Consider the following 12,500-nt stretch of genomic DNA (forward strand, 5'->3'; position numbering starts at 1 on the left):
AACGCTCTAATTGAAGTTACACGGGATATTCAAGTATTTTTTTTGCAATTTCAGCGATAGATTAACAAGGTTTCTATATTATTAAGAGAAGGAAGACTCATGAGGACCCGGCTTATCATGAAAATAGTCATGGTGAGCAGCGATGGTAGGAGAGCAAAGCATTTCTGGATACGGGCATTAGCAGGGAGGGAAGGTGTAACGGACCACTACCACACACTGCCAAGTATCACCCATTGAGAGCAGAGACCTTTTGTTGCCTTCAGGCCTCCCTCTCGCCTTGGGCAATACCTTATTCACCCCCCAGTCACCATCTTCCTCCTCCTCCTCCTCCCTCCTCCTCCTTAAAGGTCTCTGTACTCCACCCAACCACTCCTTCACCTCCATTGCTACATATCTCTGTTCTCCTTCAGCTTTTATACTCGTTTACTGTTCCTTTGCCGTAAATGCATCAGAATTCTTCCTTTAATATCCTCTTTTACTTCATAGTTTGCCGGGGTTACCTTTACCTTCCCTTCAAAGTTCAAACACCTTACGTCCACGCAGCCATTCCTACAAATCCAGTATTCCAGTTCTCTTCCTACTCCACCTTTCAGACTTGTCTGCCGCTCCCTTAATGCATCAGAATTCCATCCTTTAGTGTTCCTTCCTTACTTTAAAGCCAACCAACAATAACTTTCCCTCGCCTTCAAGCACCTTATATTCATTCTATCGTACTCATCTCACCTTCTGAAGCCCTCATTTTTATTCAGAAGTGAAATAGATGAATGGAAGAAACTCAATAATCGTATTGTTAGTGATGAGTCGCTTTAAAGGAAGACCAGACAGATATACATGTATATAAGGATGGGATTTCAAGTATATATAGGTAGGTATTTGTTATATGTAAACTGATAGCTTATTGCAGCTTTCCTTACCTAATGTTGATTGCTTTTTTTATATATCTTATATATCTATTAACCTCTATTTATTTCAATTATCTACCATTGCTGCTAATTTTTGCCTATTCAAAAAAAAATTCCAAGAGGTGAATGGACTACAGAAGATTGTAAAATTTCTGAAGATGACTGTAAAAGAGGTGCGTTTAACTCCTTCAGTACCATGATGCGCTTTCATATTTATTTGGCTTACTATATGGTGATTTTATACAGCTTCAGAAAATTATGTGAGGATTAAAATAGTAAAGACTCAGGCCATTAACCTTTTGACTACCATTGACCCCTCCTAATGTATATAAAATCGTCTAATCATACTTAAAACTCAAGGTAAGAAAAGCAGAAGAACAACTTCAAAAGACGACTGTACCATAGGTGACGTTTAACCATCAAGGTCGCTCGCCACAGTAGCCAGACCAAAACATGCAGGAGATGAACCCCGTTAGCACCATCACCAGAGACATTGCAAGGAACTAGCTGTGTCATTACAAAGCACTGGGAATACAAATCTAGCTTGTTAGCGTGCGGAGCGATCTTCTTCACAAGGCCCAAGGTGGACGGCGAATACAGATCAACTTTACAGAGGATATAGATTTTGTTTCTTCCTTCCCATCTAAATTTTCTAGAGTGTGTGTGTGTGTGTGTGTGTGTGTGTGTGTGTGTGTGTGTGTGTGTGTGTGTGTGTGTGTGTGTGTGTGTGTGTGTGTGTGTGTGTGTGTGTGTGCGTGTATTTATACAGGGACTGCAAGGTGTAAAATCCAAATGACTTCTTCTTACAGTTTCCTTATTTTCTTCAGTTTCCATTGAAGTTTCCTATCACTTCTCCATATCTGAGTGTCGAATCTGTGTATTTTGAAGAGCCAAAGAATAAAAAATGGTGTATTCTATCAAGACAGAGTGGCTGGATGGGCAAGTCAATTAGTGTATATAGTATGAAGTTATGTTATATCGAGTGTTGGAGGACGAGAGAAGAAAAAAAACGACACAATATAAGAAAGAAGCAAGAGCAAGAAAAAGAAGAGCAAGAAGGTGACAAGAATAGCGCGTGTAAGAGGACAGAGAGAGATAATATGCATGAAGGAAAACGAGACACGACATATATAAAGTAGATAAAAGAATTCAGTTTTGTCTTTATACTTTTTTTAGATATCAAGTTCTCTCTCTCTCTCTCTCTCTCTCTCTCTCTCTCTCTCTCTCTCTCTCTCTCTCTCTCTCTCTCTCTCTCTCTCTCTCTCTCTCTCTCTCTCTCTCTCTCTCTCTCTCTCTCTCTCTCTCTCTCTCTCTCTCTCTCTCTCTCTCTCTCTCCACACACAAACCTCAGCCTATTGTCTTCGTCGACAAAACTAATTAAGAGAAAAAGGTCAAACTCGTAGGCTGTGTGTGTGTGTGTGTGTGTGTGTGTGTGTCAGTGCTATGTCATGGTGGAATTGAAAAATGAAAACACCACAGGTTACTTACATAGTGTTTCAAGTATAATTGTCATGGTGATACAGCATTTTACAGTAAGCAATACACGCACACACACACACACACACACACACACACACACACACACACACACACACACACACACACACACACACACACACACACACACACACACACACACACACACACACACACACACACACACACACACACACACACACACACACACACACACACACACACACACACAGAGACTATAATTAATGCAGTGAGATACTTTGCACTGAACAAAAGAAGGGAGTGTTAGGAGGGCAAATTAACAATGCATTACTATCATTATTATTATTATTATTATTATTATTATCATTATAATTTTTTGCATTATACTCATTACTGCACTTGTCATCGGAATAATGAAATGCATAGACTGAGTTTTTCCTGTTTGTTTTTCTTTTTCAATTTTCTCATTTTTGTTGATGTCATTCCTCACGTGGTTTATTATGCTCAGTCACTTCTTATACATTATAATATTCACTCATTGTCAGTGTGAGTGAAATGCTTGATTATGTCAGTAAATAGCACTATGATGTTTCTTATATTCCTTATTATTTTTATTATCATTATCATTGCTGTCTTTATTATTACTGTTATCATTATCATTATTATTATCTTTATTACTTCCATCTTTATTATCATCATCATAACCACCTTAAAAATGATAAATAAGGTGTAGTACAATAATTCATTGAAGCATATCTCATTATTTCCACCCATCATATTTATGGACAACACTTTAAATCATCACTTTTCACTGTAACTGTTTTGTTTACACGTACCAATTAACCCAAAGTAATAATCATTCCAATTACGAAAACCACCAACTAATGAACTGGTTATAGTGAGAGGTACACACTGTTGCTACACGTGACCTCAGCGCTCATTCCCACTTCTCTAGTCTTTTAGTCTCTGATGGATGACAAAGGGGTATAAAGCAACAGTTTTTTCTTTTCCTAGGTTTCTCCATGTACTCATTTATCGAACAGCCTGAAGGAAGGGTGAGCAGCAGCACTTAGAAATTGGTTAATACACATATATGTTCTATCCCAATATTTTTGAAGGCAAAATATCCTTACTTCTGGATACAAGACATATTTTCTCCCCATAATTCTCCTTTTATTGACCAACCCAAAGGAATTATGAACAGAAACCATTAAATATGAATTAGCAAACATTTTTCTTTTGGCCATATTAGTCTAGTAGAAAGCGAAATATCCAAATATCCTTACTCCATGACACAGAATAAGAGTTCACCTTTCACAAATCTCTTCAAGGAATTGTCCTGAAGAGAGATGAAGAGAAACACTAGAAGAAAAAAAAAAGAAAAAAAAAAAACTAACACACATCTTTCGTGCCTCAGTCCAGTAGAAAGCGAAATACTTCAGCACCCGAGAATGAAATAATCTCATACATTCTTAAAGGAGTGACTCTTCTCTACAGACTCAGCGTGACCTGAAAGGGAAGGGAAGATATCTGTTTATTAATCTGGTCCTGTGTTTGGGCCGTCACTCAACACGTCAGGAGAGAATAATGAGGGATGCTCTGATGTCTGTTATAGTTAGGGAGAGAAGGATAGATAGGCTTGAGAGAGAGAGAGAGAGAGAGAGAGAGAGAGAGAGAGAGAGAGAGAGAGAGAGAGAGAGAGAGAGAGAGAGAGAGAGAGAGAGAGAGAGAGAGAGAGAGAGAGAGAGAGAGAGAGAGAGAGAGAGAGAGAGAGAGAGAAGTAAGGCTTATCACGAGTGGCGGAGAAAGTAACTTCACACTTTTACTTCATTGTTGAATATTATAAACCACTGGAAGACTTCACGACCATCACCACTTTTGCTTTCCATCGCTAACAGGTCAAAGAACATAGAAACAGGCAACATAGAAACAGGAAGATTATTAATGCCATCACCAAACTCAATATACCTTTTCACTGTTAGAAGAGTAGGATTAAAAAAGAAAGAAATCCCACCATCACGTAATAAATTTAACGCCTTTTCTCAGTATATCTTTTAGTGTTTTTTTCTGCAACATGGAAACAGAGGAAGTACATTAACGCATTCATAAAACTCAATGAACATTTTCACTGTTATAGAAGAGGACAAAAATGGAAAAAAAATGCCATGATCACTGGTAAAATTTGACACTTTTTCTGAATTTATCTTTTATTGTTTTATCTGCAACATGGAAACAGAGGAAATGTATTAATGCCTTCTTGAAACTGAATAAACCTCATCACTGCTATAGAAGAATAAGACAAAAGGGAAAAAAGCAAAGTATCATGATTACTTGTGAAATTTGACGCCTTTTCTCAATTTATCTTTTCATGTTTTATTTTCTTAACCAATTCAGCACCAAAACGTGTTTCCATATTCATTCTTGCTTAGCGTACACTGATTTTTTTTAACAGCTTCAAAAACTCATGTGGGGGATTAAAATAGTGATGAGTCTGCCCATTAATCTTCTGATCTCCATAGATCCTTCCTAACGACAATAAAATGGTCTAATCATACACAAATCTTAAGGTAAAAATGTGTCTCAATACTGAAGATGTTAAGTAGTTTTGTAACCCCACGAACACTTCATATATTTCAATAACTTTTTAACGCTATTGTTTCTATCTATGGTCCGGTCGTTTTGTAGAGTTAGAGGAATTTCAAATAACGTCCACCTTTTTAAGACAGCGTGAACTTTACTTAACCACATATATACATAAAAACATAGAAACCTGTATAACTGGAATGTGAATCGTAAAAATAATTAAATTTGAGGAGAAAGTCACGCATTGTTGGAATTTTTACCCAGTGAGTATTATATTTCTTAATTATCACGTTTGTCTTCTTTTTCTCCTACAATAGTAATAATAATAATAATAATAATAATAATAATAATAATAATAATAATAATAATAATAAACAGAATTTCAGATTTTTCTTACTAAACTATTCATCATACATTACTGAATCATCCGTCCTCACACACACACACACACACACACACACACACACACACACACACACACACACACACACTACCGCCTCTCGCTGACTCCAACACGTCCATACTACTCAGAAAAAAATGGTTAGTGGCTATAGTGTGAGAGCGGACGCGAGGCAGTGTTAGTATCCCTTATCCTCGTCTCTCTCTCTCTCTCTCTCTCTCTCTCTCTCTCTCTCTCTTCAGTCATATTTACATTCATGTTTTGATTATATATTTCCATATTAATGCTTGTGTGCTTTCTTCTATGTACATATGTAAGGTTCACTGTGTGTGTGTGTGTGTGTGTGTGTGTGTGTGTGTGTGTGTGTGTGTAAATATGTCCCACCTCAGCCGTCACAGCAGAGATCACAAGGCGTGACGCCCGTACCAGGAAGGTCGAAGAACCGCACACACACACACACACACACACACACACACACACACACACACACACACACACACACACAGCCAATCCCCCAATCTCTTCACAAGCAGAGTCTCTCAATTGAAGGCGGTGGGGTGGGAGGTGGAGTTACATTGAGGGATTGAGGTGGGAGTGGCTGGGGGCAGGCAGACAGGCAGATAGGCAGGGCGGGATCGGGAGAGGTGAGGAAGGAAGGGAAGATAGGTAGGGCCGGGATGGGGTTAGTGTTACGCATTGGGCTGTGGCTTCCTAAAGAGTTCAGAATGTGGGTCGCCCCCTCTTTCTTCTTTCCGTGTGTGCGTGTTGTGTTGTGTTGGCAATAATGTGTGTATACTTGTTGGTGTGTGTTTGTGTGTGTGTGTGTGTGTGTGTGTGTGTGTGTGTGTGTGTGTGTGTGTGTGTGTGTGTGTGTGTGTGTGTGTGTGTGTGTGTGTGTGTGTGTGGCTTTTCCTTCCTCTTTCTTCTCTTCTCCCTTTAAGCTTTGCCTCTTTTCATATCCCCAGCCATCCGTGTTGCCTCTCTTTACTATTCCCATCACATCCATTCCCTGCCTACGTGCGTGCCAGCCCCTCCCTCTCTCTCTCTCTCTCTCTCTCTCTCTCCCTCTGACCGCCATTATTACCTCGGGTTACTGAAAACAACTATAACAACAACAACGGTAGCAACAAAAAACAATAACTACAACAACCAGTAATACAACCATCTCCACCTACAGCTTAAGCCTTATATCTTAATACATCACATAATTTCTTACTTCTCCTGGTTATGAATGTTTCTTCATTTCCACCGCCCTTTTAATCTTTTTCCCATCAAGTCTCCTTTTTATCAATCTTCTCCTCCTTCCCTGAGCTTCTTGTCACTCATCTTAATTGAATATGTCTATCTTCCCCTCATATCCTGTCATTTCTCCCTTATAATCTATTCTCCTAACCTATCATTGCAATTTATCCATCAGCGTTTAGCGTCATAGTTTTCTGCACCTACTGGTCTTCATTCCAACTTACTTTTTATTCCCTGTAGTGTCCTTTCTTTCTGTGAATTTCCTTTTTACTCTTACATACTTTTCCTAATTCTCCTCTTTCCTTAGCGAGAGAGAGAGAGAGAGAGAGAGAGAGAGAGAGAGAGAGAGAGAGAGAGAGAGAGAGAGTCATGAGGGTTTTTGTCGTCTTGGGGCGTTGAGCCTGGGCGAGTAAGGCGGCCAGGAAATGATAATGTGAGTGTGTATTTCAGAGCTGTCTCTCAGAGCATTCCAGAAAGAAGTGATGGATAGGCGGATGCTGTTTTCTGGGTAAGTGCTTGTATGATGTGTGTATGTATGTATGTATGTTGCGTGTAAGTAGTGCGCGCGCCCCACACACTCAGACACACACACTCACACACACACACTCACACTCACACACACACACACACACACACACACACACACACACACACACACACACACACACACACACACACACACACACACACAGTACAAAGAGCACCGTAATAATTTGTGTAGTTTTCCTTTTTCATATCTGGTTCTCTCTCTCTCTCTCTCTCTCTCTCAGGACATAGTAGAATTAAGTGACCTTTGCACAACCCAGTAAGCAGACAGTGCTAACATACGAGTCTTAAGGTAGGACATCATCATATTCACCACCACCACCGCAACCACCACCACCGCAACCACTACCACCACCATCACCACCACCGCCGCCATCGTCACTAGAGCAAGGCATGTTGGTGGGAGTAGCTGGAGTGTGGAAAGAAGTATCATTAACATTAGAAACACGTTTTTTCACCTATCTATTCCATTCTCATTTTTTAACGAAGGTGGCAAACGATGGCGAATATTCAGTTCCTTCAGTAGGACATTGGACTTTGCAAGGATATGGAGGAGGAGAATAGAAGCGGTGGCAACTCGGCTTAGCAGGTCAGGGGGCTGCCGGCGTGAGGTATATAGCTGGGTGATAGTGTCGCTGCGTGTCAGTTCCGTGTGTGTGTGTCCAGTCAGTCTACAGGAGTCCGTGGCGGCGGGTGCACCACGCAAGTACGTACCTACACCTCTCTTGAATCCTTATAAATAGTTTATAAATAGTTGGATATTATATTATTGGGGTATATAATAAGAGAAGCTAGAGAAAGTACCACATATGAAAACCGTGTAGGTCTCCCAAATGTTATACAGATACTGATTATTACCTCAATTAGACAAGGCAAATTATGAAGCTCGCGAAGGTAAGAGAAGCTGTAGGAGGGATTGAATATAAAGAGTGCAACAATTTATTTCATGCATTTTATAACATTGATACTCAGAATAACTGAATTAGACATGAGCTTTTTTTACTCACTAGCAAGACCCGTCCTCATTCTATTCCCCTTCAATTCTCCAAGTCTAACAGAAGCTTGGTGATTTGGTATTAGCATTAGGAACCGTTAATTAGAATGGATTGGATGCCTCTGCTAAGTCCCTCTATAACCGTCAATTTTCTCCCACGTGTTAAAACAGAATGAAGATAATCTGGGTGTCCTTATTGCTGGCGGGCCTCTGTCTGGCCAAGGAGGAGGAAGGTGCTGATGGTCTCCAGGAAATAGAAGGAAGGAGAATCCAGGTAAGGTAACCCAAGTGGGAAGTGTGGAGGAATATGCTTGCTAGTGGTTCAGTGTCATTTGGGACTCTCATTCTGACTAACCACTGAAGAGATGGAGAGAGATTGGTCAGGTTCTCGCGTGTTTCATTCCCACTGATGAGAGAAACAAGCACTAGAATCATGGAAGCATTCTTGAAAGTTTTTGATACTTTCATTTATATGATTAAAAGGATCATCAAATACCGGGACCTTTGCTAATGCTGTACCTGGCCTTTGATAGTCTAAAGAAAGTCCATTTTTGATGGTAATAATACTAAATGATAATGATAAGATGATAATAATAAAAATAATAAATGATAATAATAATAAAAACAATGAATAATAATAATAATAACAATAATAATAATAATAATAATAACAATGATAAAAATAATGATAATAATAATAACAATAATAACAACATTAATGATAATAATAATAATAATAATAATGATATGCTATGTCTTGCTGATACCTTCAATTCTTTCGAGTGTTTCTTTTCGCATATTGTCCATTCCTTTACTCATTTATCGGTCTGTAGGTCAATTTACTCCGCTATTTGAGCTATTCGGTGCATCTTATTTCTTTATATTAGTAACACCTTTGCCGAATCACATTAATCAAAAGTAGGTCGAGAGAGAGAGAGAGAGAGAGAGAGAGAGAGAGAGAGAGAGAGAGAGAGAGAGAGAGAGAGAGAGAGAGAGAGTGTGTGTGTGTGTTTATTTGAGTGAACGTGTGTTGCAGATGAGGGCCAGCCTGGGGGGTGTAGGCGACAAGCTCACGTCATCGTCCGTGGTGGTGCCTTCCATTGACTTGCAACATCTGCTGGACGAGAAGAACGATCTGCTAACGAGTGCCATCCAGCCTGAATTGTCTCCCGAGGACCTACTTCTGAAAATCGGCAACGTCATCTCTTTCCTCGGCTCCGCTACCGATGATAAGGATCCCTTGGCTCATTTAGGCACCGGTGATCCTTTGACTATTGACGATCACGGCATCCTTGGTACACTTTCCACTCTGCTGGGCCTCGCAGGGGGCGTTGATGGAGGCGGCAGCAAGCTGGCTACGTTTGTGTCCGTCGTCAATGTGCTCAAAACGACAGTTGTGGATCTGGGCGCACGTGGCCTCGAGATTGCTAACTTTATTCTCGCCATCATTGGTCTTGCTCTCATTGTGGGTAAGTAGGAGTGGATGTCTGTGTGCGTGCATCCACTAATATACATGTAGGTCATACACTACAATGTCACAATTGTAGTGCATGTACTACATGTAGTACATACACTACAGTTATGAATGGAATATCATAAGAATCTAAAAGTTATAAGATGAGGAAAGTTAAACGCACTCACACACACACACACACACACACACACACACACACACACACACACACACACACACACACACACACACACACACACACACACACACACACACACACACACACACACACACACACACACACACAAACATGATCCTTCATCTAGACTCTCCCTCCTAACAGTTCCTTTGCCTCTCTCTCCTCAGGGTACGTGGCCGGGAACGGTGGAGATTTGGGTCCACTGGCCTTTGACTTCTCCTCCTCCTCCTCCGCGTCCCGTTCCCTCTCGGACAGCCCCGCGATGGATACGATCTCCAACATGGTTTACGATGCCATCAATAACTTCAACTATTAACGTGCAGGTGGCAGGCAGTTGTGCGGGAATGGCGCACCTGCCAGCCTTCATCTCAGACATTTCCTTCTTACTTTATTTATTTTGGTAGCTATTCATCATTCGGTCATTCATGGTCCCCACTGGAGGCTGGCCCTTCTACTGGGTGACGCAGCACAGTCCATATCGACGACCGCCGACCAAAGACACCGCGCCGATGCACAAGGGAGTCTCCAGGACGCCCGCAACCACCGGCCGACGCCGACCCGACCTTCCGCTGACTGCACAGAACTAGTGACCTCGTCTGCAGGACTCACCTCGGTATTCGGTGACCTTGAGTGAGTCTTGACTCATGACCTCGACGTACCTGAAGCTCGCTAAAAGTGATCGTTTCACTTGACAGCCATGTACATATCCTGTATATTAGCACTTTAGCACTTTATACGTCTTTCCCGAGCTCGCTGCGCCCCTGAAGCCGCTCACCACCACGAGGGGGGCGCCGCGCCTCGGCTGACTCAATGTGACGCACCGCGACTTTGTGACGCATATGTTCGTATTTATCGTTGCTATATTTTTATATTTAACATTCTTAACAATCCAATAAACTATCAAACCTTTTTAATAACTATTTTCATTGTATCCGTCATACAAGCGATTACTTGCTTGCACGTCTGTCCAGTGAGGCAGTGGTTGGCACGCCCCTCCCCTTTAGACTATTTGTGCATACTCTACTAAGTGTGTGTGTGTGTGTGTGTGTGTGTGTGTGTGTGTGTGTGTGTGTGTGTGTGTGTGTGTGTGTAGATGTGTGTGTGTGTGAGCGTGTGTGTTTGTTCTGTAATGTGTAGGTGCTGTATTGTGTGTGTATGTACGTGTATGGATCCTCCACGAGATCAGAAATAGTCACTCTAAACTCTTAGGCCTAAAGATAGCGAGATAAATGAAAACTCTCGTATTTTTTCCCAGAGAGAGAGAGAGAGAGAGAGAGAGAGAGAGAGAGAGAGAGAGGCGGGTTAGATAACTGATGGTGAAGCTCCCCTTTCATTGGAATGATTCAGTCTATTTTCTATTCCGCGAAAAAAAGACATCAATCACAAAAGGAAGTTATCTTTGGTCTCCTACTGAAGCTCGAGAACCGTAATTATTCACACTATTTATAAGGAAACAGTAAACACAAAATTGAATTGCAAAAAGGCAAGTCTGTTTAGAAGCATGACCATTGGAAACCGGTGCATTACTCAACCTCGACTTTGTAAAATAGAAAACTTTGCGTAAGTCGAAGCTTTTATTCTGTGCAGCATTCTATAGAAAATTCTGCGTGCAATTGTACGTTTGTTTCTGCTCTCTTTGAAACTAGATTAGTGAATTAAAACTGCAGAAAACTAAGTACATATACTGCTTTATTTTTGAAATTTTTATTCTTTCTTTGTGATTTCGTCATGAACGGAAGTATTGCATATTTATTCGTGTAGATGTTGTTGGTTTATGTCGTGTATCAAATTTGACTCTGCTCAGTTTAGTGGTTTAGTGGTTGAACAGAGTAAGGAAGAGTCATTGGGAAAATATATGTGACACTCTTCCATTTCGTACAATTCTCCCGTTAACTCCACCCAGCAGAAGTTATAAGACGTGCATCAAATAAAATTGAATAACTTGTGCTATCATTGGGTGTGAGTTTCGTTGCGATCAACCACGTAGTTCTAGAGACATAAGCTTGTGAACAGCTAAGAGGTCGGGCAGGGTAAGATAGGACTACTCAGATGCAAGCCCGCTCACGTGGACAAAACCGTTCCAATGGTAACGCAATTCATGTTCAGCGAGAGTAAAGCATGTCTCTCCTTCAACCGACTGAATGTTGTGGCTTCTTCTCACCCTGGATGTTACGGCCTTGTGCAAGTTCAGAGTAGAGTGTGACAACAAAAAGGAAGGATCGAATAATTACACCATCTTGATAACTAAAGTCTTATCTTTGACTAAAAAATAATTTAGCTACTCCAATGAAGCAGCAATTTTTGAAAAGCACTCTAGCTTCTTCTTTAGGGATTGACATCTCAGCAGGCCTTCATTTTTTCCCAATTGTTTTCTTAGACAAAATGAATTACAGTCGACAGTTGGAGATATAAGATTACTTAAAAGAACAAGATAAAAAGAGATAAACAAATAATTCTGGATGAACATCTTGCAAACCAAAATCCACTAATTTCTTAATACTTTATTTTAAGAAAAGTTAGAGTTTTCTTAATCTTTTTCTTTCAAGTTCAAAAAGGAAGGAAATAAAGAGTGCGACTGAAGAGCATGTAGAAGGCAGTGGGAGCTAGTGAAGGCAGACCCACTGTGGAAAAAAAGAAAAGAGGACGAGAAAGAACGAAATTGGAAGTTAGTCGTTTTTTGTTTAATTTGTTTAAAGAGGGAGGTTTCAAGACATTTATTTCAA

The 12,500-nt window shown here is 40.6% G+C and overlaps 1 protein-coding gene across 1 annotated transcript; it reads left to right on the plus strand.

Moving 5' to 3' along the window:
* Positions 1 to 7,687: 7,687 nt before the first annotated feature.
* Positions 7,688 to 10,691, plus strand: LOC123518421. Its single transcript, XM_045279239.1, has 4 exons — positions 7,688 to 7,837; positions 8,297 to 8,399; positions 9,162 to 9,594; positions 9,945 to 10,691. Exons 2-4 carry the CDS (start codon positions 8,298 to 8,300, stop codon positions 10,091 to 10,093), a joined length of 684 nt encoding a protein of 227 aa, XP_045135174.1. The 5' UTR covers positions 7,688 to 7,837; position 8,297; the 3' UTR covers positions 10,094 to 10,691.
* Positions 10,692 to 12,500: the final 1,809 nt, after the last annotated feature.

This window comes from Portunus trituberculatus, chromosome 43 (genome assembly GCF_017591435.1).
Source record: "Portunus trituberculatus isolate SZX2019 chromosome 43, ASM1759143v1, whole genome shotgun sequence".
Taxonomy (NCBI): Eukaryota; Metazoa; Arthropoda; class Malacostraca; order Decapoda; family Portunidae; genus Portunus; species Portunus trituberculatus.